Source organism: Alosa alosa, chromosome 13 (genome assembly GCF_017589495.1).
Source record: "Alosa alosa isolate M-15738 ecotype Scorff River chromosome 13, AALO_Geno_1.1, whole genome shotgun sequence".
NCBI lineage: Eukaryota > Metazoa > Chordata > Actinopteri > Clupeiformes > Clupeidae > Alosa > Alosa alosa.
The window spans coordinates 29,740,328-29,768,283 of NC_063201.1; the positions used below are offsets into that span (position 1 = coordinate 29,740,328).

Below are 27,956 nucleotides of genomic sequence, written 5' to 3' on the forward strand. Positions count from 1 at the left end.
GTAATCGGCACATACTGTATATGGACTGCAAGAATATAGTGCAAAATATTAATTTCATGAAAAGTCAATCTGTGTTAATTCCCATGAGCATGTATATTAGCAGCAACGTTTGTTAAATTAATAAATACATTTCTATGTAAGAACTGATGCCTATTGTTTGAAAGAGATCATCAGTTTAACCTTAAAATTACATGTTATGAAACATTTTTCCAAAATATACCTTTTCGGTAACACTTTATTTTAGCAAACACATGTTAGCCATTAATACATAACTAATATGTGTATATATTACTGCTCAATAAGGTCTGTATTAAGTGTCATTACTCATTTATTAGGTCTTTATTCAACATTTTTTTTATTCTTACTCAATAGCTGAATTACTTTTGGTAAATCCCGAATAAGCAACAAGTTGGTCTTAATCTAAGGTTATTAATACGTAGTATGGATCAAAATAGAAAATGTATAGTCTTCTAATAGAAGAATAAATGACATATTGATTAATACAGACCTTGTTGAGAATTAATACACACACATTAGTAATGTATAAATGGCTAATGTTACAAAACAGTGCTTGTTATTGACCAAGATCGTAAGAGGTATTACTGCACTAAGTATACCTTTTGGCAGACATTAGGTGTTTTCTGCTGTTGGGATTGTGTGTGTATATATATATATATATATATATATATATATATATATATATATATATATATATATATACATACACACACACACACACACACACACACACACATATACACACACACATACTTTTTTAATCAGGGCAGCAGTTTTCAGATTACATTATGTGCTTACATAATTGCAAAAGGGTTCTCCAATGTTTTCTCAGTTAGCCCTTTAAAATTATATCAGATTAGTAAACAGAATGTGCCAGAATGTGCCAATGCAACATTGGATGAATGGTTGCTGATAATGGGCAATGCAGATCAACCATTTCTTTCTACAACAGTCAAGAACCCTTTTGCTAATATGTAAGCGCATAATGTAATCTGAAAATGAATGTAATGAATGAATGTAATCTGAATGACAGTCCCTGGTGTTTATGTTAAATAGGGAATAAAATGCATAGGGATAGAAAAAGTTGTTATAAAAGCATGAAATGGTATTGTGTAAAATAAAACAGCATGGCCTAACTGGCCTGTTCCATTTGATACCGCAGCTTCGGAATGCCTACCCTCTTTTGCCTCTTTCCCAAGGATGCATGGCACATACACACTGAAGTATTAACTAGTGTAGGGGAGGGGTGATTAAAAACATCAGTGTGCTGATGTACATCAACAACCTAAATTAATAAAAAGACCAGCATTAGGGATCATTTTTTGTCCTGGATGTGCTCATTTAATAATTATTATGAACTGTGAATCCATAAGATGAGTATGCCGCCCCAACCGCAAAAAAAATGAATGGCGCGAGCACATTTTTTTTTTTTGTAGGGCGAGCAAATTTTTTTTTTTTTTAGGGTGGTAGAGGAAGAGTCCCGCCCTACTCGCCCTGTGATTGGCCAGCTGAGGCTAGAAGGCTACTACCTCGTCCGTTTGTATGCACTGTAAAAAATAACACTACATCTTACTGCAGTAACACAAGTATACTTTACTTACTATAGGCTGACCTAGTGTTCTTACTAGAGTAACATTAGTAATGTGCCGAACTTGCAACAATGGGGTCTAAAACTTGAGATACACGAGTAAGCTTCACAACTCAGACCTGAGTAAACTGGACTCACGCAGTGCACACGCGCACAGATGCAGAGGGAGCATTCTGGATTCCACAGCCAACGGTCGGCAGTGTTACGGTGTGGCTGACTTTTGGGATGGGAGTGTAACAGCTTCACCAGTGACTTGCTCTGTCCGGTAAGTTTACAGTATGTATTAATGTGTCAAATGTTTACAGTATAGGTTGAACTAACAGCATTTGTGCAAAACTGTACATTCGGTTTCATTAACAACTGGGGTAATGTTAAGTTCAACTTGCTAAGTGGCCGATAAATGCGCTAGCTGCTAACAGTTTGCAGCTAACTGATAGCAGCTATGCGAGTTAACACCAAAGATCTTTGTTAACACTGCCTCAGACCATGCTGAGCATTTGATATTTTTTGTTATCGACGTTATGAGGAAGTGGTGGCGCCTGGGGTCTAAAACTAGGCTGTATAAATTTGCCAATAGCAGATGTCTTCATGAGCTCTCTTAATGAAGTTTAGTTCTAACGTTAGCCATTTCTCATGAGAAACGCTTTGCTAGCATGCTAAGTTGATTCAAAACGTGTAAAGATTAAACTGTGTATGGTTTACGCCGATATTCCTACTGTATTGATAAAACAATTAGGATAATTGGACTCATAACCTTACTGACTGAGAAAGCCATGGTCTTTTATCTAAAATCTTTCGTTGTGATTTAGCAAGAGGACTTAGGTTGCAGTGTGTGGAATTTGAACGAATGTGCCGTTATTGAGGTGCAAAATGGCATCATATAATTCCAACGTATGATTGACATTTTAAATTCTATTGTGATAAATGTACTAGGCCTGAAGCAATAGAGAAAAATTAAGTTGCCAAATCATAATATTTTTAGCTTAACAGTATTAATTAGGTCTCTGGAGAAATAATTTAAATTAACATTTAATGTGATAAACTTAATCAGCTGTTTTAGTTAAACATGGCCAATAGATGCATATTGGTAATAATTTTGCCCTCTTTTTCTTTTTGCAGTTGGAAAACTGAAAATGCAGAGCAATGAACTGGACATGTAAGTTGTGCTTGTTTGGATGTGAAGTCAGAGGTCAGTTGCTCAAACACTACTGATTGAAACATGGAGGTTACACCAGAATACGACCGAAAAAACTGCAGAGGGTGGTGAAAACTGGCCAACGATCACCGGTTCCTCACTCCCCACCATCAAGGCCATCCAGGGCAAGTGATGCTTTGCGTAAAGCAGCATCATCAAAGACTGTTCTCACCTCAACCACAGACTGTTCACCCCCTCCCCTCTGGGAGGCGTTACAGGTCTCTCTGCACCCAAACCAGCAGGTTCAGAGGAAGCTCCTTCCCCAGCGGCTGTCACCCCTACTGAACTCTAGCTGTGCATCCCGTGACAACCAACCAACTAAGCCCCCGCCCGATGCCTCCTTGCCTGTGCCTGTTGAGGTGTCCACCATGACCACGGAAACCTTGACGGGGACACCCACCCCCGTGGACAATTGCACTACCCTATCCCACCCATAGTGTTCTATTTATTTACAAATGTACATACTGTAATTACACATATAGCCATTCCATTTTCTACTGCTCTTCATACTATTCATCCTGCACATACACGTATTCTTACTACTGTTATAATGTTACTGTTTCTGCACTACAGTACTGTTACCACACTGCACATAGCTGTATACTGTACATATATGTCTATATGGTTCATACCAAATATATCCATATTTATTCTGCTAATACACTGCACATATTTATACCTAATTTATATTACTCTAAACCACCTTCTGTAAACCAACTGTATACTACTGTTTACACCGCATATTTCTTATCCTGTCTATGCACCACCTGTCTTTGTATATCTCATTGCATTTTTCTGCTTATTTTGCACTTCTAGTTAGATGCAAACTGCATTTTGTTGTCTTTGTAGTTGTACTCTGCAAAATGACAATAAAGTTATCTAATCTAATAGTGCCAACTATTTGTGTATATTCTGCAAGTAAACTTTACTATCCAACATAAAGTACCCTTTACAACTCAAAGTAAGGGTAACTCATTTAACAGTAGTAAATACAACTTTGATTCAAGTAAGCTTTACTTGAGGGCATGAAGTAAACTTTACTAGTTGGAAGTAAGTAACCAGAACTTTAAAGTCTTAAGTAAGGATAACTTCTTCTAAGTAAGCATTACTTGTAGACATCAAGTAAACATAACTTGAAAGAGAAAAGTTTTGTTTACTTAACTTATTTAAGGCAACGAGTTTCCACCCTTTTTTCAAGTAACCATTACTTATTATTTTTTACAGTGTGGAGATGGGTAGTGATCAAATCATCATTCTGGTGGTGGACGTTGAAACAATTTTAACGCAACTGATAGTTGGAAGTTGTCAAAGACTGTAAAATAGGTTGTTTGTATTAGGGGGGTTACCCCCAACTTATTTTTTTTAAATTCCCTACTGATGGGTGTTCTTATATATATATATATATATATATATATATATATATAGTAGTACTCAGAGCAATATAAAGGTACCTTTATATGGCTCTGGTAATACTGCTATCTAAACTTCGTGAGCCAGAATATAACTGACAACTAGCATAGCAACCTGTAGCTAACAAGGATTGCATTGATTAAGGTTAGGGTTGAAGTTGTCAACCAAAGGCTGTAAAATAGCTTGTTTACAGTCTATGTTGTCAACATGATGAATAAGTGTTACGGTATTTAAGGGGGTTTGGGGGGTTTCCCCCCAACTTATTTTTATAAATTCCCTACTGATATAGCGCTAGCTACTGAGCCAGAACCAAACTGACAACTAGCATAGCAACCTGTAGTGCTAGATAGCAGGGATAGCATTAAGGTAACTAGGTTATCAGGGTAATATAACATTGAACTGATATAATTTATTAACAGGAGTTTAGAACTATATATTTGCTGCAGGCTTAAAACATGTCATAGTGAGACATTTAGGTGGGATATTTTATAATTTCCTATGGCTGATACTAGTGATAGAAGCCCATCAGTTTTGTCTTTTGATTTCCCCTCCGATTTAGCCAGAGGCAGCAACTGTCAATCATGCATAACCCCAGCCAATCACAGACAGAGTAGGGCGTATTCTCATGCATATCCCAGCCAATCACAGACAGAGTAGGGCGGTATTGGCCAATCAAAGACAGTCTTCCGCTACCACCCTACAAAAAAAGAAATTTGCGGCCCGCGATCTGACCCGCTGTCAGTACACGATCCGTACCGCCTGCCAGATCCGTTCTGCGCATGCGCATAATTACGTAGTAGAAGACGTAACGATTCCTCTGTAATATCTGTACCACGCATGTCTTGAAACAGTTGACGGCCAAGAAGCGGCACATTTGACGAGACCAACTTCGCAGAAAAATATATTTTGACTACACCCGACGAATTATGTTCACAGATTGTGCAGGTAAGAGTACAGCGTTCAGATGTTCAATGTATCTTTGTCTTTAGAAATGTTGCTATTGTTGGTTAAACGTAATGTCACTATATGGCAATTGTTAACAGTGAACGTTAGCTATCGTTAGCCGTTTGGGTAGAAATAATCATGCTAATCATTAACGTAACAGTAACGGTAATTTAAATAGGGACCACATTGAGCATTTGCTAGTATTCATTCATGCCAACACAGCAACCTATCTTAACTTATCCAACACTTAATATTTAGCTAGCTTACTAAATATTAAGTGTTGGATTAGTTAGGTTGCTGTGTTTCATCTGAAGGTTTATGGGCTAAGGTTAAGGTAAATAATGTGCATTTATTTATCAGGTTGATGCCACTAAAGACCACGATTAACTTCACCAAAGGACATGGAAATATGTGCGGTAAGTACTTTTTTTTTTTACTGGTTAACGTTAGTTAAGAGACCTGTTATTCAGCACATGTTCTAGACAAGGTCGTAGTCTGAATTTTTAAAATACCAAGGTCGGGGGCGTCGCTAGAAATTTTGGGCACCCCAAAATGCTAGGGGCTTCTGAGCCCTCCGATCATTTTGCCAACAATGACACAGAACGATAGATTTGTTAATTTTATAACATGTTTTTTTGTTTTGTTTGTTTTACTTGAACCAACACACTTTTCCACAATATTCTATTTATTTTAGATGCACTTTTATATCTCGAGCCTTTTCCCAAATTGGCTTTGGATATTTGCAGTGCATAAGGAAAGTATTCACAGTGCTTCACTTTTTCCACATTGTAAGTTTCAGACTCATCTTAAAATTAATTAAATTCTCTCATCTCAATCTACACACAATACTCCAACACTCCACAGAAAGTGTGGAGTGTTTTGTAAATTTATAAATAATAAAAGACTGAAATATTTAATTTACATACTGTAAGTATTCAGACCCTTTGTCATGACGCTTGTAATTTAGATCTAGTGCATCCTACTTCTATCAATGGTTTTTGGTCCTTGGTGGACTTGATTGGAGTCCACCTGTGCCGAAATTAATTCACTGGACATTATTATGACCGCCGCTAGCGAAGCTAAGGTGATTCATGGCTCAAAGTAAAGTAACTAGGACTGAAACTACATAAATTCGCCAAAGACTCAAAGTGAATAATTTGTGTCAACTCGCCACAATGTAGATTTATTAACGCACCCGTGATGATCTACATCTCCATTTAAACCAAATGTTTTAGAGCGCGCGTTGAGAGATGTATCCAGGGCAGGGCTGTACCTACCTACACAAATCATTCTTTGTGATGGATGATTTAGTAGCCTACCAACGTTACACCGGTCCGATACAGTTTTGCCTATACCGTGAGACTGAGGCGCTTTTTTGTTTGTTCGAAGTGCGTGTTTAGGGTGTGATAGGGGAGTCGATGTGCTTTGATTCCAGCTTGGTAGTTGTAGTCTATGCGGTTAAAAAGCACGTGTGTGTGAAGTATCCAAACAATGATAACACTTTCATTATGGCTGCTTTAGCCACAGACCTTCAGCTACTGTACCGTGGGTCCCTTTTAGAAGTGTCCACTTCATTCGCGCTTTCCGTGATTCACGCAGCTGCGTGAAATGTATTACTACTAATATGCAAAACTATTAACTTTTCGCCAAGAGGTGGCAGTTTAAGTCTGCTTGATACTGTATATATGGTCTCACAGTTGATGGTGCATGTCAGAGTGAAAACCAAGCCACGAGGTTGAGAAAATTGTCTGTAGACCTGTGAGACAGGGTTGTGTGAAGACACAGTGATCTATAACAACATTTCTGCAGCATTGAAAGTGGCCAAGAACACAGTAGCCTCCATCGTTCTGAAATGGATAAGTTTGGAACAACCAACGGTCTTTCTAGATCTGGCTGAGTAATCCGGGACAAAGGGCCTTGGTCAGACAGGTAACCAAGGACCCAATGGTCACTATGAATTAGATCCAGAGTTCCTATGTGTCATGACTTCCTGGCTCAAGGCCGCCACAACATAAAAGGGGGAGACCACACCGGAGTATATTAAACACAAAAATAGGTTTATTAAATAAACTATGTACAGAAGTCAGTAAATGTATGCCAAAGTAAAACTGTGGTGTATGTCAGCATAATGAAATGTAATGCAAAAAGGTGTGTCAGTGGGGAGCGCGTAGCCACAAGTGTGATGTCGAGCAAGCAAGCCAGCAAGAGGTCTCTCGCGACTAGGATAGTGAAATGATTTCACTAGCTATGCATTTATTATTGTTGCAAAACTGTAAAACACAAGTTTCTTTCAGCTTATCCATGTTTTTTTTTTTTTTACGTGTAAATCGCATAGAATATGTAGGCCTATATCAACCGTAGGCCTACACACTTGATCGCTATCACATAGATGAAACCACGCCACGGTTCTTACAGTAACTGACTCACGTTCACGTTGATCTCTATAACTGTTAATTTTTAGTAGCCTATATTCGAACCTATCCATTGAATTAGTTATTGGATGATATTAAAAAGAAGCGGAATTATTTGTGGTTGACCTGGAAATGTCAACTTGGTGATCAAAAAGTTATGGATTTCATGTTGGCTGCGAATTCAGAGCATTAAGTTACGTTGTGTCAGTGTAACGTTAGCTAGCCTAGTCTATTTGTCTATAACGTTGCTGCCATACAAATCTAAACCGCAGTAGGCTCATGTTAATCTAATGGGCTTTGAGACATCTGTTTTGTCTTGTGACAAAGTCTCCTGGTTCAATTGTTTCCAGTTTCATTTATTGTTTATAATGCTAAAGAGGAAAAATAAAAAATATGGTTTGCAGTGATCACAAAGAAGGTATGTCATGAATATCTAACATAGTAAAGACTGTTACAAAAAAAATCTCAAAACAATTCAACTGATCCTAAAAATAAGGTATGACTACTAGAAGCAATAGAGGGTCTCCACGGATCCTTAAAAAGTATTAAAACGTCTTAAATAAAATATACATTTTTTAAGGTCTTAAAATGTATTAAATTTAGCTAATTTTCGAAGAGTGGCATTAAATTTCATCTGGGTGGAAATATGAGAAGAAATATGTCTGGAGAGACTATTTTCCATGCTAACGTTATTTCACCAGTGCACATCCCTGGCTGTCTAACAAGACAGTGCCAGGAGTGATTTCAGTGAAGCAGAGAAAAGCTGTGAGTTGATAAAATAGGTTCTATGTGCTCTGAGCACAAGCTCACTTGTAGTCGGCAAACCAGTTTCCTGTTCTTTGACATGGCTGTCAACAAGCACCTGAAAATGAGTGCTTTAGTTCTACTAAAATGTAAAAATTAGAATGTACCGCCTAGAACAAGGCAGCGATGGAGTTTCTCAGACATTCGTCGTGACGGCCAGTAAAAAGAAGTAGAAAGTGAGTAACTGTTGTCGGAGGAACAGGGAAGAGGAAAACGACAGACTGACTGATTGAGGAGTGTCGTAAATCATATACTCTGAGGCTGTAGGGGGAGCTCTGTAAAGAAACCTGCGAGCAAAAAGTGAGAAAACAGCAAAGAAATGGCCAAAACTGCATAGTTTCTCTTTAATCACAGATGCATCAGAGTATTTATTGGATTATGACCTAAAGATTCTTAGCGTTTGCCCTTTTGTTTTTCTAATCAGTATTACAGTGTATGAATGATGATGATGATTATAATGATGATACTCTGTTTTAGTGCTGTAGTAATATTATTCTAATAAATTATTTTGTCTGTCCTATTTCTCCCTCACACTCTCATTTAACAGTTCAAACCACCAGAAGGTGCAGTGCAACCAAGTCCACCAAGCCCCCCCAGGACACACAAATCACTCAACAACATAGAATGACAAAATGCCACCCCAAATTGTCAGATGGCACAGTTCATGTCGTAAGTTCACCGTATGTTTTTTATGTTTAATGTAACCCTTAGCTGGAAAAAGTTGGAAAGTCCTTATAGGGTGACATATTTCTCCTATTTTAGTCAGTGTCAAACCACTGCATAAAGACTTATAATACATCTGTGTAAATAAAGTGCATTAAAAATGGTCAACTCCAGGTGATTCTCTTTCACAGAAAAGCCCAAGGACTCAGAACATGAAGCCAAAGAAGTAGATGATGACTCGGCCCAGTGACACCAAATGGAAAAGCCCATTGCAGTAGTCAACCCTACTGGAGATGAATGCATCAATAAGTTATCTAAATCATGTTTTGACATTAGACATCTAAGTTTGGCCATGTTTTTGAGGCTTATGACTCTGCCACTGCACATGGTTTGTAGAGAGAGGCACGCACACTCTATTCTGTCAGATAAAAAAATGTTTGCATGGCTCTGATTGGAAATTGCCAGAAGGGATAGGTCAAGCAGGAGCAGTGTGAAAGGCGTCCTAATTGCTTGAGTGGGAGGGGAAACCTCTAATGGCCACCTTACAACAAACAAGTTTGTCAAGATTTGGGAAAGATTCTTAAAAGATTGTAGTATTTTAACTAATGCCCCCCCATTCAAGCTTTTACTCAAAAAGACTCCAATCTTTAAAGAATCTTTTTCTCAAATCTTGTCAAAGTTGTTTGGTGTAAGGAGGCCATTAGTCTAATAGCCATGCACCAAACCACCAAAGTACTCATGACTGTCGGGTAGGGTGACGGTATTTTAACACTATTTCAAAAAATGTCCAGTGATGACATTAACAGCAAAAACCTTTTATAGACTATTTCTTTGTACAGTGTACTCATGCAATGGGCAGCAATCGTGAGATGTTTGCTTAATGTTATAGTTGTGAAAACATGTTATGGGCTTGAAATTTCATACAATACCTGATGTATTTTTTCATGTTACATGAATTAAAATTAAGTGTTATTTATATAAGATCATACTTATGTGCCTATTAGTGTGTTTATAGTCAGAAGTTGCAGAGCATCTTCAAAAGGATGAACACCCATATGCTCTATGGCCTTGAAGGATTTGTTATTTATGCATGCAATACAATTATATTAACGGTCATTGAGTCCATGTTCTTGTCTCAACACAGCAAGTTAGTTTACTTGTTGCCCCCTCCTCCTATAGGGCTCATTCTCTCAATGCATTTATTCATGGTTGTAATAGGCAGCATTCATTTAAATGTAGGTGACCATACTCATCTTTGCAAGTTTACACAGGCAAATACATAGGCTAGCAAGTTCACAGTAAAGGAATGAGTCATTTGATGATCATTCCATGTGTGCATTTGAATGTGTGCTCGTTTTGATGCAGTGTTGCCTCCTGAAACGCTGCGCGCAGGTGTCTTGCGTGGATGCATGCAAACGTTATGGGCCACTAAAATGAAAGTATCCAGATCAGTTCATATTTCATTATTAAATTATAACAATGTTACATGTGAAAACAAAGACTTAACAGTTAGCGCGGAGGAGGCGGCATGTAGGCTAATGAGAGCTGTCAATTGTGTAACCTAGCTTAAGTGTAAACTAGAAAGCTGTTTCGTACATCTCATCCAGGGTTTTGGTCTGTAGAAGTTACAACTACAAATATTTTTTTTTTTTTACGTTCTTCACGTTTTCATGCCGTTGATTCATCGTGGAATTTCGGTCGTCTGACAGAAACCGACCAATCTGGGATGCGTTTCCCAAATAGTTGCTAACCTGTTAGTTGGTTGGCAATGGGGAAATTGCATTGCAACCAGCTAAGTTGCTAACTTAGCAGCTAGGAAACGCAACCCTGACAAATCAACGTTGATTCGACCTCCTTTGCTATCTGGGTAGCCTCCATACATTTCCGTTGGTTCCTTAAAACATGTACATTTAACTATTATAACTTTATTACTGCTACAAACAATGTTAACTTGACTTATTATACATTCTCATTCTCTGAATAGGTAATACTGACAATCGCGCAAGCGTAGAACCGATCATGTAGTGTCGTAAACCATCGTAAAAGACGTTGAACTTCTGCGCATGCGCAGAACGGATCTGGCAGGCGGTACGGATCGTGTACTGACACCCGCCTATTTACATAACGTGCGCTTTTGGTTAATAGAGTGGTGAAGTCCCGCCCCTTCTACCTCCGGTCCATGGGACCTATCTTTCAAAAAATTATGAACAGGAGTTAATGGAGAGATAACAATTATTTTTTGGTCCAGTTTGAATTGTGCCACAAATTTGATGTGTGTGAATTTAAGATAATTATTTGGTAAGATAATTTTTCACGTCAAGAAAGTTCTGTTGTTCGATATTTGAATGAGCTAACGTCACTAGCGCGACTGATGGGTTTGTAGTCGTTGGAATTACGATCTTTCACAATGTTGTAATTCAAAAGTTACGAAACAAACTGCAAATGTCTTTACATGAAAAATTGTCAATGGGACAAATGAATGGGAATCTTACATCCAGCACCTAACCGCATTTTGGCTGTGTGCGGGACTGTGCAGCTCTATAGAGCCTATATTCCTATTCATTTGTCCCATTGACGTTTGGAAAAATCCGTATCTAAAGAGTTTTACAGCATGTCTTAGGCTATCCAGCTACCGCATAACTCATAAGCATACAACATATCATTTCGAGTGAAAAAACGAGGAGAAAATCCAAAAAAAGTCAAAGGTACAAGACTTTGTACATATTTTCATTTCCGAAATGGAAGGAACTACTCATCCCATAAACCACACTCGCTTTACTGAATAATATAGGCAAAATCGGTGCGATTTATTTTGCCATTTCCAACCGGGGACAGCACGCGAACCCTTTCCTCCAAACAGTGATTTTTATATAGTGAATGTGCAGTTAATAGCAGTTATTTCATGAGTAATCGTGTAAATAATAGTGTTTTGATATTGAATTTTATATTTATCATCGTGTATTTTATATTGTGTGAGTGTGAACGCGGTTAACGTTAACGGCAGTGCTTCGTAACGTTACCTGACTCATCCTATGCCGTCATCACTGCTCAGTCGGGCTGATGCATGGTCTGCTCTTGGACCACCATATTCAGTTTATTAATTTGCCGTGAATTATTACACAAAATGTTCATTAAATGCACGAAGTATTCCTAGGTTAATGATTGATATGAATCATACAGTATGAAGGCTACAGTAGCCTAGCTAATGTTAACTAGCACTGCTAGCAGCATTAACGTTACCAACCTCCCTGCTTAACTCACCACAACTTTGTAGGTCTTGTCCCTCATGCTGGCCCTTACAAAACCCACAAACTGACTCTCGGACACAACAGTCAATGATGTGACCCGATTTAAAGTGGCTTTCACCCCTTTGGACACTCACTAAAACATAATATATTTCATACCTGTGTTGCAGCATGTAGGCTAATGTTAGCAGAGGTGGAAAGTAACGAAATACATTTACTCACGTTACTGTATTGAGTAGTTTTTCTGTGTATTTTGTATTTTTTAAGTAGTTTATAAAATTGGTATTTTAAATTTTACTTGATTACATTTTGAGTGAAGTATTGTACTTCGCTACATCAAAAATCCCATCCATTACTTGAGTAAAAAAAAAAGTTAAGACTAAGAAAACAGAAAGGGAGAGAAAAAAAACTACGCCCTAAACCACTAGCCTAGTGATAATGATCAGCATGTAGCCTACAACAGAACATGAATCAAGCTGGCGCCATGCAGTCTTTCTGAAAGTGATGGAGATGGAGCTGGATCACGAGATGCCTCAGATTACATGTGTAGCCTAACCTATGAAAGTGTACAGTATTTTCCGCTATTTCAATGGGTTGTCTCAGTTCGTTTTAGCACTAATGATTCTGAGATAGCCTATTCAAGCAAACACCATGGGATTTAGTGGTTTTGACGCTTGTGCTCACCTTTCTTTGGAAAGAAGTTTATTAGTTGTTTCCCCTTATTTTGATGTCTATTTTTCCTGTTTCGGGCCTTTGTTTTGGTAACCTGACTTGGCTTTCTTGGAGAAAGACATTGCACCAGCAGCACAACAATTAGCGGTCCACTACTAGCGATGCTCAACTAAATAAACAAAAGATAGACTATCGTGCAGGCGGACTAAACCATTTAGCTCTTTTAGCAAGGGAGAGTGTGAGTGACCTTAGACAGTTTTCACTATGTTTTGTATACAAAATCCAGGCAGTCCTGTCATTTTTACATTTAATTTGGAAGTTAAAATATTCAGGTAAAAAAAATATATGGTGGAAATAAGTATTGAACACTTAATTTTTTTTTTCCAGTAATTAGCTTGAACTTCCTAGGGTTAGGGTTAGTGAGTCTATTCAACTTTTTCACCACACATTATATTAACACACAAAAAAAATCCAAACATAACAGTTATGTGTAATAAAGTGGAATGACACAGGAAAAAGTATTGAACGTGCCTACTGAAATTTCTTCAATACTTTGTGGAAAAACCTTTGTTTGTAATGACAGCTTCAAGACATTTCCTGTATGACAAAACTTATTAGTCGCAGTATCAGGTGTGATTTTGGCCCATTGTTCTAAAACAGATTCCAGGGTCCCTCTTGTGAATCCTGATCTTTAGTTACTTCCAGAACTGTTTAATTTAATTTAATTGAATTGGCTGCCTTCAAGTCTTTCTGGAGCTTTCTCAGAGTGGTCCTTGGCCCTTGAATTGACTATCCTTCTGACTTCCTGGTCAGAAATATTGAGAGGAGATCCTGTGCATGGCCGGTTGATGATGCAGTGATGTTCCTTCCACTTGCAGATAATGGCTCCCATGCTGCTTACTGGAAGATTCTGAAGTTTTGAAATGCATCTGTAACCAGTTTCATTGATATGTTTTGCAACAATAAGGTTGCAAAGGTCTTGGGAGAGCTTTTTGCTTTTATCCATCATGAAATGTTTCTTGTGTGACACCTTGGTAATGAAAAACCTTTTTATAGCCCATCAATATGTAAGCTACTAACCAAGCTTATATTAATTTGCACAGATAGAAAGAATAACTACTCTCTAACTACTTACAGATTCCAGCTCGTTCCTTCCCTTTCCTTGCCTTAGTGCTTTTTCTTATAGCGTGTTCAATACTTTTTCCCTGTGTTATTCCACTTCATTACACATCTACTCATGGAGTTGTTTGGATTTTTTATGTGTGGATTACCTGAGTTATTACTAATGCCTGGTGAAAATGTTGTGCCCCCCGTTTTCCACTTTTCAAGGGCCCTCTCCTCCATTGGGGCCCTATACTTACGCCCTTTAATGTGCTGAACCTTCTGCTCGTTTCCAAATCTAAAAAAACTGTCTGCAACTCAACATTGGCCTGCCTGCCTCAGCTGCCTGTGAGGGGCATTTCAGTTGTGCTGGATTACTGTTCACTGCAAAGCGATCAAGGATGAGTGCAACTAACTTTGAAAATCAACTACTGCTCAAACTTAAAGGAGAACTCTTTCACATTTTTTCACATAGATCTCCATTTCTCAACGTCACTGAGTACTGTCGGTATGAACAAAACTGAAACAATCGGTTTTACCTATAGCTCGAGTTGCTGCAGCTACAGCGCTACACACTGGGAGCATGAGCATTGCTGTCTTAGCTGCTGGCTGCAGCAATTCCAGCTAGGACCAAAGTCCTTTTAGGCAAGTCCCTCCACTCGGCAGGCCATATTGCAACGCTTTTTGGGCACTTATCGTGCATCTATTTCAGCAGAAATGCGCAGTGCGTAAGGCTTCACAACACCAATCTTGCTCCAGCGGCAAGATCACAACAGATGATTGGCACGATGTCTTCACAGCACACCACATGATTGGCTCAATGTATTTTACAACACACCACATGATTGGCTCAATGTATTCACATGTCAACGTTTTGCCGTGGAAGGGTTGTGATATGTGTAGACAACTGCCATATTGGCGTTACAAACTAACTAACTTTTTTGAGTGCTGAGTCTCCTCATTAGAAAGTCTGGTTTCTGTAACCCCCAAAAAAAAAAAAAAAGGAACTAAGTAACTTTTACTTAAAGTACATTTTAAATGAACTACTTTTTACTTTTACTTTAGTACAGTTTCAGATCAGTATTTTAACTTGTACTTGAGTAATATTTAATCAAAGTATTGGTACTTTTACTTGAGTACAATATTTTCATACTTTTTCCACCTCTGAATGTTAGCTGCATTATGTAATGACATACAATGTCGGAAATGCTAAAGGTTAGCCTGTCGGCTACCTGGAAAGTTTGAGTGTTTAAACTAACATTTACAGTGGTCTATTTGATAGTGTATTGGCCCTGACTAAGTTCGTGTGATGTATAAACCCCAATCCTTGTTGATACAAGTACCAATATTCGTCAAGAAAGTTTTTAATCACATTAAGATTTTCGCCATAGGCAGTAAAAGACTCCGCCATCTTTGTCAATATTTTTCGCTGAGAAAGTTTCAAACTATGACCATAACGGCCTTTCCACCAATCAGAGGCATCACTGTGGGATTGTGGGATTGTTCAGGATTGTGGGTAATGAAGTACTTATCCAAGAGATCGCGAATAAAAGGCATTTATCTCAAAACAAGGTTAGTGCCCCATGAACTCTTTGTGTCTATAGGAGCATATACAATTGCTTAGTACAGCCGTAGCTGGTTTTAAGTCTACCACGTGCAGTTAAGTTTTTATGGCTTATACCGCAATTGTCAATGGAGAAATTGCATTGAATTTTTACATCCGGCATCGGCTGTGGGCGGGACTGTGCAGCTCTATAGCCTAACATGCAGTGTAGCCATTATTGAGCCTATGTAGACATTCTCTGACCTATGTAAAACCTTTACATAAACAGGAACAGAAAGCCCTCCTTAATGACGTCAGCCTATGACATCGCTTATCAAAAAGGCTAGCCTACTGCAAGCGTTGAACTTTTACAACACATGCTGTAGAAGCTTTTCAAAAGTGCATGTGTGTTGTCGTGTCATTTAGTCAGGGGCCTATGTGGTTTCTGTGGGTTTGGAATGTTAATTTTTGGAGAGTGGTTGGACTGTCTTAAGAGTCATTGAACATGGAGAAAATTTAAAACAAACATACCCTCACCCCTTTTTTGCGAGGGTAGTCCTCCTAAATAATAGGCCTATGTGATTTTTACTTTTAAATTATCAATATTGTGCAGGCCTATACGTCTTTATATATTAAGCAACTTTATTTTCAAATTTAATATCAATAACCTATGCAACAGTACCAACATTTTTGTTCAGTTTGTTCATTTCAAAGTTTGCATGGGGAATCTAATCTATTTTTTTTTTTTTACAAATCTTTTTGTGCAATTAATAATTTGGGTTACAATTTGTACCCAATTTATATCCACCCACCATTATGAATTCAGGGGTTGTTTAAGTTCTGATTTCAGTGGACAATTCGGTTTTAACATTTCAATAGTAATCGCCCACACCACCCTAACATATGAAAACTCCTTTTAAAGTTATTGCACACCTGAAATGATCCATGATCTGACAAAAAAGGGTAATGCACAGTCCTGCTCAGTCATGCATGCTATAACATTTTCAGCGCTATTATACGGCAGTTGCCTACGGAGGAGAAAAGGCCTGTGAGCTAAAGCAATTGTTTTTCAGTCCTTGAACAATCATGCAAGAACCGTATTTGACGAACATGGAATGGCCACAGAACTTTTGCAAAGATATGCTTCCATTGGCTACACCAGACAACCAAGTTTTTTCCCCCTTTACTGTCTATGCGTGCGAGCAGCGTGTATGCGCTCCGTTTCCGTTGTTGTTTAAAGATTGAATGGGAAACGGATTTGGAGCCAAAGGCTAAAATTTAACGCAGCTACAATTTGTAAGGTATCACCAATATCAATTTAATGTTACAGATGTATGACTACATAAATTCTTAAAATGGTTCTGGTCTAGACTTAAATATCTATTGAAAACTTCACAATGGAGCGTGTTTTTAGAGCGTGATCTGCAGGCGACCTGTTGGCTATTTTTAGAAAGTGCGCTGGGGGCGCCTCATAGCCGTCCCGCGGGCACCGTGTTGGAGACCACTGGTTTAGATCATACCTTCCTAACCGTCAACAATTTGTACAGGTCCATAATAAACCATCTACCCAGATTATGGTAAAATATGGAGTGCCTCAAGGCTCAGTACTGGGGCCCCTATTGTTTGGCAGATGATACATAACTATACTTCTCCATAAAACCTGATGAATTAATCCTGTTAGCCAAACTTGACACATGTATAAGAGATATATAGACATGGATGACGAATAATTTCCTGCTTTTGAACTCAGATAAAACAGAAGTCACGGTTTTAGGTTCTAAAAAGATGAGGGATATCCTATACACATCACAGGCTACATATAGTGATCTTCCACTGACTTCATCCACAATTGTTAAAAACCTAGGAGTTATAATTGACCAGGACCTAGCACTAAATAATCAGATAAAACAGATCACCAAAACTTAATTTTACCATTTAAGGAACATTTCAAAGATAAGGAAGTCCTTATCCTTACCAGATGCCGAGAAATTAATCCATGCTTTTGTCACCTCAAGGATAGACTATTGCAATGCTATTACGCTGGCTGTAATAATACCTGTCTAAAGACCTTACAGCTTATACAAAATGGAGCTGCTCACACACACCAGAAATATGAACATATTTCCCCCATCCTAGCATCCTTACACTGGCTACCTGTTAAAAGTAGTCATTGACTTCAAAATATTACTTATGTCTTTTGGTTGGTTGCCTGCATTGAAATAGGACACCTCATGAAGACGTGAATCTTAGCATGCTGCAGATGCTTACTGTTACAGGTGGATTTGTAGCAGTTCCTGTGCCAAACTGCTTTGTTCTGTTGTAAAATAACTGCACTGTAACAATGTAATCTTTGGCTGATCTGTGATCACCATCTCCATACTCTCGCATGGACAAAAACAAGAAATTTGGCATATGTCTCTAGTGATGGGTCATTCACCAGTCCACACATATCTGCCACGGGATACATAGCCCAAAATCTGTTTCTTTTAGAATATGTGTGCCATCACCTGACTAACAGAAAGACACACCTCAGAATATAACCTAACTAGACTGTGCCACCATGAACTATGAAAATGTGCTTGCTCAAATGTAGAAGGCTAGAAGGTCACTAATATCACCAACCATGAAGAACAGAGCACTATATGTGCTTCAGGTTATTTGATATTCTAAATTCTATAATTGCCAGCTATCAACAGCCAACTGTCACTGGTAGTGTTTCTCTTTCTCTCTCTTACACACACCTGTCTGTTTGTCTATCTTACCCTTTCTTCACACTTACATAGGCTACGGAAGGCCTTACAGACTTCAGCTGGTAGCTATGTAAAAGTCTATTAAACTTGATTTAACAGAGATCTCTGCACTTTGTACTCTGAATGGGTGTAGACAAGAACTGGCAGAGCAGGCTAGGCCTACACTCAAGCACACTAATAGGCATGAATTGATAGTATTGATATTGAAGTATTATTTTTTTAAGCGGACAATTTCGAGAATTTTAGGCACAATTTCTTGTTAAAGAGATCAATCATCAGCCTAAAAATGTTTTATAATGTTGTATTGTTTATGTGGTCCACTTTTGCACACTACCTTGTAGAATATCTTTGCTTTTTGGCACCAAACCCTATGCTATAACAGCGGCAATGTGAGGTTTATGGACAAAACACCAAATCTGACCTTTTCTGAATTTGACCTTTGATTTGGGTCTCCGCTGACAATTTTTGTCTCCAAAAATTAACATGCGAATCCCACAAGCCCCCATGAATTAGACACATAGGCCCCCCTACTAATTGGCTACCTTATGCATTATCACTACACTAACCTATGGAGACATATCTCACGTTAACAATGGAGAAAACATAATGGGTTAGTACAAACTTAGCTTTGGTAAACGGAGATGCAGATCACTAATCATTTCTTTGCGCAACAGCCCGTGTTCTGCTTTCACTCCAGTGAGACAAGTGAAATACATGTTTTTAAAGCCGTTTTATTGCCAGGCTAATTGCTACGATATTTACCTGCTGCCTTCTGTTTTCATGGACAGTTACAGGAATCCACGTCATTCGTTTCTCGTTGCTTCAATCCTACCCACGAGTTTGTAAGTTTGTCAGTCAGTTTTTCAGCATCTCCTCTACACACCCGTTGGGATTTATTAAGTTTTGTTACATTTTGATACACTTTAGAAAATACAAAGGGGACCTCTGCATGGATGTCATGAGCGATGTGCTCAATTATTTAGGCTAGCTCCAGAGTAGGCTAATGACTGACGCCGCGAATACGGACACGGCCGTTTATTGTTATTGATTATCATTATTATTATTAGGAGGCCCCTCATTGGTCGAGGCCCCTGGGCTGAAGCTTAGGTAAGCCCCTGCATTAAAGCGCCAGTGTGAGTATGCTAACAAGACTATCAAGCCTAAGACTGCTTATTGATGAAAGTGTAGAGGCCTTGGTAGAATCACTGTCATAAAACCTACTTGACCTCATCCATAAGGAGACTCCTATAAAAGCACTTACTTCAGTGAGATGATGTTGTGTTAAAGTGGCTGCTCCGGTGTGCGGTGACAGCCACAGATGAAGCTGTAAAGCCAGGCTTCCTCTTCGGTCCTGTGATCATCTGTGAGTTTGTTCACCTATGGAGGTGACTGCAGGCTGTCCGTTACATGATTGCTGGTGATTTAATTGCAGAAACCACTACAGGATTTGGCCCCACACTGAGTGTAAGACTCTGGTGCCAAGGCCTGGAGTGAACATAGGCAAGAGGTCTGACAGCCAATCATGAGGCAGACAAGATCTTGCAGGCAGGTTCCATTATGTCAACATGCTGCTCTGGTCACCTCTAGGTCTCCCCATGTAGCGCTGGTTACAGCAGAGCGCAGAGTCAATACTGACAGTCCCACCCTCACATCTCACCAGGGGCCCTCTTTAGCTCTGAAGAGGAGGAACAGGAGAGTGCCCTTTGCCAGCCTCCAGCATGGACTACTGCTATGGAGCAGTACATCACAATCCAGCGGTGGCCTAGTGCCAGCACACAAGCATTGCACTGCAAAGCTGCAGGCTTTCGACTCTAGGACATAGTGGTACAGCAAGGAGGGAACACCACAGGTGACCCCACATTGCCATACAAGATCCCAAGACCAGATGTGTGGCGTCTAATGCACCACTGAGCCTATGTGGACAAGGGCTATTCAATTGACAGACTTTACATTCAGCTGAACTGCCAAACATAGATTAAGAGCATGAGTAATTGACCAACAGTCAGCACATTTTTAAAAATCAACAGTAGATTTAGTAACAACTTCTGTAGTGTCACGTTACCACTTGTGAATTCTGGCAGGTCAACATGCAATACATTGTGGCACCATTACTCTTCAAGAAGGCTTGAACATATGATTTGTCTTTGTGTAGCATTCACAGCCTTGAAGTCCTTCAGATGGTCCATGGCTTGGTGGAGATAGAGCATTCTAGTGTGAAGATGCAGCGTCATCTGCAGTTTCAGTTGAAGCAAATGGGTTTCTGTCTGGATCTTTATGGTCACTGGTGCACAAGCCCTGAGGCTGCAACGCTTGGTGCATGTCCTGAGCATGGGGTTGTCAACCCGTGACCGACTCGACTTCCTCAGGACACTTAAGGGAGTTGTACTCAGTGCTGGTTGAATAGATATTCATTGACTGGATCGTTCACGTGGGCCATCACTTGCATCAACTACAGGCTGAGCCGGCACAAGTGTGTCGCCTGACTTTGTTTGAAAAGCCAGATCCCCAGAGGAGTGCATGGGGCTCCAGGAATGACAAGAGTCCTAGTTGTTACAGTATGACAAGTTTATGGCTGCTTCCACTGGACTGAAGATCAAAGAAAACGAAACCAAGGAATGAGAAGCAAAGAAATTGAAAGAGGAAAACAGGAAGATGAAATGGCAAGTTTTAGATTAAATAAGTAAGGAAACTGAAGGGCCACAAGAGCACTAGACTATGGTTGTGACCGTTACTACAGTTGTGAAAACGAAAATGTCAGGGCCTGATTCTCCTTACATTGCGTGGAGTTCATATGTGAAAACAGTTCATGATTATTGCACCTGCAGGATAATAAGGGCGCCATCTACTGGGCATCTTCTGTCATGGACTATTATGACTCACTGCTTTAGCCCTGACATCATGGTCCTGTAATAAAGGATCAACAATGGGACAGAAATGTTTTTAAATGAGTTAAAGGGTGTCCAACAGTGGGGTCATTCATTACGGGTATAGTGGCTCATAATGAGGAGCCAACCAATCATGTTTGATCTGGTCATGAGTTGGTAGCTGATCTAATGGATGGGGAACATAAATGTTCAGCTTTCAGAGAGTATCCACCATCAAATATGCTATACACGTTTCTTTGAATCAATGTCAATGAAGAGATGCATAACAATCCTTTACCTGCTATGAAATTAGAATTCATTAAGAATAACTTTATGAGGGTCACTGACCACACACGATTTATGAATATTCTTAACTATTGTGCCTCAAGATAAAAAGCAAATACCAAAACATGCACTTGGCAAATGTCTCCTCTTGAATCTTTACTACAAGCAGCCACGTTCCCTTGTGTGGCTGGTGCTCAGGACTCACCCAAATGTAATGTCTTGGAGACACTGGAGCACTGTGGTAGGAAACAGATGAACTCACAGATTTAGTTGAAAATGATAGTGGAAAATAAACATTCTATTTTAACTATACAGAAGTAGGTTATTCAAAAGTATTAACATGGGGGACAACTGCAAGGCAACACATTTGAACATATTTATCAGTTTCAGCAACCATGATCATTCATTTGGCCTGATTGATTTCCACAATGAACATGTTCTGATGCAACATAGGAGCATTCTGGAAAGGGAAAATGGTTTGAGGGTAAAATAAAAAGGAATGGATAACTGTGATGGAACGAAAATGTCTGAAAAGAAATCTTCAAATGCATCAAGTTTATTAAGTCAAATTGTTCTACTGGTCCTCAAACATCAATGCAGTATGTTATTTGTGATATATACAATTTGAGACCGTTTAAAAAAACAGCAGTCAACATTGAGATATACAGTATGTATAAAATAGGATGATTTCAGTTTAACTTTTGTTTTGACGTTTACAAATTTGGTTAGATGAAGAAGGCCAATTCTGGACACTAAAAAGACTTTCGTCCTGAAAGACAAGGGTAAAGATGGAGGGATAAAAAAATATAAACAGACAGACAGAAAAAAGACTCTAAAAAGAAGAATTGTGATGAAATCTTTAAATTTAATTCATATAAAAGGTCCCCCAGTACCCATTTGACCTCAATTCAATAGTTTAACAACATCTAGATCTCAAACAAGAGGCAGAACAGAAGAACACAGTAATTCATTTTACACATTCTTGCTCACTGATGAAATGATCACATAGCACACTACTCCATCTATTCTATCTGATAGCTCTCCCCATAGCTTGTTTTTCCTGATAAAACCGGTTTTGCCCTCCCACTTCCTTTGCCCTCTTCTTCAGAAATTCCTCCATATAGACAAAGCCAACCGAGTACTGGTCACTCCGCTCTCACCTCCCTCTCCATCAACGCGCTCTCCTCCCCGCACCCCTACCAAAAGTCACGACGATGATAGGCGTCGGGGTCGCAGTATTTGGTCACCACCACCCTGTTGGCAAACTTCCTTCCTGTAAGCCCTTGCATGGCCTTCTGGGAGTCGTAGACAGACATGAACTCTACAAAAATCTGGAGGAAAAAACAACCACATAATATAATCAACAAAACCATTCAGGTGCATGTGTACAATGTTGGGATATGTGAATTTGCAAAGCATTACGGTTAACATGGCTAATATAACAACAATATGACAACAAGCAACAACCATTACTGTACAATTTAATACATCATCATACCCTTGCTCAGCTGTAACGTGCCTTTGCATCCAGCACGGTTTCAATATACATGATCAGCATGCGTGCACATATGTGCTTTGCTGATTGCTGCTGATCGCTATGGGCTTATGTGTGCCTGTGTGTCTGCGGCTGCGGTGCTATGCAGTGGATGTGTTGGGAGACCAACATTGCCTGTACCTGACTGGGTCTTTATTTGAAGCCAGAGCATCCCAGTTGAGTTTACCTTGCCAGTGCCCGGCACTTCCACTCCGTCCACAGGCCTGGGGATCTCGATGCTTTTCACCTGGCCGTACTTGCCGCACTCCTCCCGCACGTCCTCCACGATCTCCTCGTACTCGTCGTCGTCCAGGAGCTCCTCGGGCACCACCATGTTCATCAGGCACAGAATCTCCGTGGGGATGCCACCCATCTGGTTCATGGAGCTGTTCATCAGGCCAGGGACCTGCAGCGTCACCGGCGTCTGGTTTATACTGGTCTGCAGAGGACCAATGGGGTGGGGGACGGGGGTGGAGTCAAAGTGAAGAGAAACACACAGAGAGACACAAAATTAGATTCATTCAACACAGTCTAAACACATACTGGCATCTTTCATGTCTTAACAGACAGGCATCTTTTGAAAGGCCAAATGCTCGCTCGCTGACTCCCTCTGACACTCACCAGAGTGGCATTCTTGGAGCCCACGCTGGCTCTCTGCACCAGGAGCTTCTTATCACCCAGCTGCATGCCATTCAGCCCCGCGATGGCCTAAGAAAGAGAGCAGCATCAGACCGGGACAGGTTAATGCAAGTGTCAATCAGCCGATTGGCTTTGCCTACAGCTTAGGTTCATTAGTGGCCTGACAAACTGTCACAAGTTCCATAAAAGAGTGTCCTTCAGTGTCCTACCCCACCAACATCCATTTGAACTGAAATGAACTGCAGAGCTTGAGATCTGAGAAAACCCAGTCTGACCCAATGACCAAATCATTCACAGCTCCAAAATTAGCAATTAGTATTTATATTCCTTTTTATCAACAAAAATAATTACCCCATTTAAATCATCTGAATCATGGTTTTTAACATCTTGATGACACTGTTTGAATTTTTTGCCAATTAAGATGACATACAAAATCTAAAGCAATCTAAACTATACGCAGATAAGACGTGTGTGTGGTGCAAATTAAAGCCCATACATCTATATCAGCATATGTTCAAGTCTGAGATGGAGGGCAATCTGTAATCACCTGATCACTGACGTTCACATCAACATATTCACAAAAGGCGTAGCCTTTCGAGAGGCCAGTGGCACTGTCCTTCACCAGGTTAAAGGCTTTCAAAGGTCCAAACGAGGTCAACAACTCTTTCACCTGTGAAATGGATTGGCAATACATTCATAAAGATCTGAACAGGGCACTGTCTGCATAGTCTTAGTGTTAATATGGGACAAAAACCTTGAAAATTCAAACTATGGACACAACACTGACCTGATCATCGTTGAGATAATTAGGAAGGCCGCCAATAAAGAGTTTGTGAGCCGAGTCTGGCACGACCGTGGACACCACTCCTTGAGGAAAATATAAGTTTTAATTATGGCACAAACACCCGATCCCCCTCGTGTCACAATTACAAAAACAGTGTAGGCTGGACAATGGAAAGTAAGCTACCTGGTACATAGACGCTGGGGTTTTCACTCATGCCTGGCAGCGGCTGGTAGTCGTGCGGCCGGCGGATCTTCAGGCTCTGGCCCTGGAAGATGATCCCGTCAAAGGCCATGGCCTGAGTCGTCTCGTCAACTGAACGGAACTACATGTACAAACAGGCATGGGAAGGACAATATTAGTCCAGAGTGCATTCTGAGAATCACAGCCACAAAAACACACACATTCCAGTTGACCGCTTCCGCTCTTCAGCAAGAGTCAGATATAGAGAGATGGCAAGTTGTAAGACTGACCTCCAGAAAGGCAAAGTTCTTATCCTGGTTGATCTGCACTGCAAGGACGGGGTTGCCTGGTGCCTGAGTCAGTCCACCCAATCTCATCTGAGCATTGAAGAAGTCCATCATGGACTCCTGCAGACAGACAGACAGACATACAATATTCATGAAGAACCCAGAATCTTCAAATCACTGCAGAACAGTAAGAGCTACAAATACAGACTTTAAAAATAAGAAATATTTTACTCATCCCGAATGAAATCTGACTTCATACTATGACTCGGATAGAACCTTCCGCTCCACATCCAAAACTCACCTCAGTGATGCCAAACGGGATGTTGCCAACATACAGTCTACGAGCTTGTCGGGTCATCTGGCTGCCCACCACGGGCACAGGGGTGGGGGTGACTGCCAGGCCATCAGGGGTCATGGTGGGAAGTAGGGCAGTGGCCGGAATCTGACCAGCAGCTGAGTGTCAGAAAACAGAGCACAGTCTGAATGTCAGGGCCTCATCTAAATGAGCGTTTATTGAAATGGAAGCCTCAGCAGAAAATAAATCACTTCCTGGCAAATGCCTGTTTTATCAAGTTTATGACACAGTGGAGATGAACTGACCCTGCATGGCTTTGTATTGCATGGGAGTGATGTGTTCAAAGCCAGGAGGTGGCACATCCCAGTACTTCTTGATTTTCTTCTTTTTTGGTTCACGGTGTGGCGAACGGCTGCAATTGAGTTTGAGACAGTCAGTATACAATGATTAAATATGAAATGCACATTGTACCAAGATATAAACCATGTTTGCCTCATTTATTATGGAGATGGACAACATTGGGAAGTTTTTCATTAACAGGCAGTTTTTCAGCGATTGTGATGTACATATACAACATTTCCATCAATCAGTAGAGATATCTGGCTGGAGGCGTTTTGACAGGAAGCAGAAAAACTTCCAATATATCACATCTAAATTACCAATCAAAAATATTCTTGAGTCAAGGGTCCTAACTCTTAAAGCCAGTTGAAATTAAAAGGCAATATCTTTGAAAGGTACCTGCGTCTCTGTCTGCGATCTTTGCTGTCTCCGTGTCGGTCTCTGCTTGTCCTCCGGTCTCTGTCCCGATCTCTGCTTCTCCGTTTTCTCTCCCGGCTTCTACTTCGCGAACGGCTGCGCCCATGGTGTTTATTCTCCTTGTCCCGGTCTGCTAATGAACGTTAAATTGTTGACAGTGTTAAAAGCACGCAGACTTCAGCCATAACCATCAAGCAGTGTGCACTACATCATGATATGACAATTAACGTTACGGATGGCAACCTACCCAGTGTAGACAACCAAGACTCAACTTCCCATCATATTGATGTCATCATCTCTGATCTTGACATATAGCCTACCTATTGGGTGAACATTTGTAAACACTGATACACTGAATGGATCCATTAACAGGAAACTGTCTCCTAATTACGGATAACAGTGTTGATTGTTGTTAAATATTCATTCTATATCTAATCTCTAGATATCTAAAAATGACTTGAACGTGCAGTTGGTCTACCACCTCCAAAATAACAACACATGAAGTGGACTTGACTGTACTCAATTACTTGGAGTTAAAATATAACACAATGCCTTCTTTTTCTTACACTGCTTATTTGCAAGACAAAACATATTTGACAGCCAACAGGATTTGTGTCCGCGAGCCTTGTAACGGCGCGCGTGTGACAAAGGTAATGACGACCAACATCTAACGTTATTAGCTTTATTCGCAGCAAGGAGAAGCAGCACTGCAAGTTGCAGACACAACTTTTACATTTAACAAAGACCATAACAATGCTAAATGTATTTTGAAAGCACTGCAACATAATACATGTGACGCAATCACGTAAAATTAGGCAACTCGACAGAATGAAAAGCAACTTCTGAACGTACTAAAATAGAGAAGACAATAAGCTAGCAGTCAATTTAGCTAACGTATATTGTATTTCCCTGCAAACAGTCTTGATAGTCTAACCATGTAGTTAATGCTGTATGACAAATAAGCCTTCCTTTCAGAGAGAGGGAGATTCGCCTCACCTTGTTTGTTTTCTGTCAACTGCCTCTCGAATTCATCAAAATCCGACATGTTCCTGGTACTCCACGATGCTAGCTAACCTCAGATGGAGGAGTGGTGAGCTGGGTATCGATAACGTTAATTTACTGTTCGGGCTGCTACGCACACTTTCAGCTGACAACTAAATTCACAGCGTACGTTATAATACCCTTATACAAATAATAACAGCTATCCTATTTGCGGGAAATCGGCGTCACTGCATGCACTGAACCCATCAAAGTCCCTGCAAGATTGGATAGGCTAATTAGCTACTTAGCCAACTACCACATGAAGAGCTTTCTAGAAAACGTGTTACCGTTGAAATAATGAGTTTCCAAGAACTGGAATGAATGGTGATCTAACAATCGACAAAATTGGGTATAAAGACTATGAACCAGATTGAGTATAACTATATTATTTCTTTTATTTCAATTCCACCTGGAAATAAGAGCACGGTCTAATAATACGGTCCTTTCGTTCTTTTGGCCCGGTAGCTGAAGTAACAACTTCCGGGGGACATTTTCCACAGTAAAGGTCTTACAGAATAGGCCAGAGCGGCTCTGGAATAGGCTACTATGTCAGGTTCACTGACCTTAAAAGATGCCATTTGGTCAGGTCAGGATATTATGATAGTGATGTTTGACGATGAGTAGAGCCTATGTTGAGATGTAAGGATATCAAGGTGCAAAAATTCTCATTATGCGGAGTGTATTGTTTTGAGCAACATACTGCCATCCAGTCCAGGCCTTTCTCAGGTAGCCTAAGAACTTGAATATTTCAGGAGAACAATGGCAAACTGTAGTCTGTACATATTACAACAGTGACACATGATGGCTCCATAGCCCAGGTGCTAAAATGGATGATCTGCTGTCCAGACCTATCACATTGGGTCTGGGTATATTTTATAATGGGCAAGAATGGGACGACATCATCGATCATTCTCAGAACTCTAGCATCTGGTCTTTCCTCAATTCA

General features: G+C 39.9%; 2 protein-coding genes and 1 long non-coding RNA gene across 5 annotated transcripts in view; 1 reads left to right on the forward strand and 2 right to left on the reverse strand.

Moving 5' to 3' along the window:
* The window catches only part of cacng6b (calcium channel, voltage-dependent, gamma subunit 6b), a 31,391-nt gene extending 11,767 nt beyond the window's left edge, over positions 1-19,624 (reverse strand). Inside the window, exon 1 of the mRNA XM_048260189.1 lies at positions 19,607-19,624. The gene's annotated coding sequence lies outside the window, so the exon portion shown is untranslated. The remainder of the gene's footprint in view (positions 1-19,606) is intronic.
* On the forward strand, positions 4,966-9,451 carry LOC125305460. The gene is made up of 4 exons (XR_007195420.1): positions 4,966-5,156; positions 5,517-5,572; positions 8,919-9,040; positions 9,226-9,451. It is a non-coding gene; the product is annotated as an uncharacterized LOC125305460 (long non-coding RNA).
* Positions 19,625-22,034: 2,410 nt separating the features above from the next.
* On the reverse strand, positions 22,035-27,486 carry u2af2a (U2 small nuclear RNA auxiliary factor 2a). Of its 3 annotated transcripts, none has more exons than XM_048262071.1 (11): positions 26,966-27,486; positions 25,952-26,102; positions 25,519-25,625; positions 25,220-25,371; positions 24,922-25,038; positions 24,635-24,773; positions 24,455-24,531; positions 24,215-24,337; positions 23,650-23,736; positions 23,170-23,467; positions 22,035-22,825 (listed from the first exon to the last, which is right to left on the reverse strand). In XM_048262071.1, the coding sequence occupies exons 1-11, from the start codon at positions 27,012-27,014 to the stop codon at positions 22,701-22,703; spliced, it is 1,425 nt and encodes a 474-aa protein (XP_048118028.1). In that variant the 5' UTR covers positions 27,015-27,486; the 3' UTR covers positions 22,035-22,700. The 3 variants fall into 3 exon arrangements, with proteins under 3 accessions (XP_048118028.1, XP_048118026.1, XP_048118029.1); XM_048262069.1 differs by having other exon boundaries at positions 24,455-24,534; positions 26,966-27,485; XM_048262072.1 differs by having other exon boundaries at positions 23,216-23,467; positions 24,455-24,534; positions 26,966-27,483.
* Between the last annotated feature and the right edge of the window lie 470 nt (positions 27,487-27,956).

What these genes read in the sequence shown, in the direction of transcription:
- u2af2a (XM_048262069.1), bottom strand. Translation starts at nt 27,014, where the DNA reads ATGTCGGATTTTGATGAATTCGAGAGGCAGTTGACAGAAAACAAACAA. An exon ending in GATCGCAGACAGAGACGCAG is followed by an intron (nt 25,626 to 25,951) that starts GTACCTTTCAAA and finishes ACTCAATTGCAG; the next exon opens with CCGTTCGCCACACCGTGAAC. An exon ending in TCCCGTTTGGCATCACTGAG is followed by an intron (nt 25,039 to 25,219) that starts GTGAGTTTTGGA and finishes GTCTGTCTGCAG; the next exon opens with GAGTCCATGATGGACTTCTT.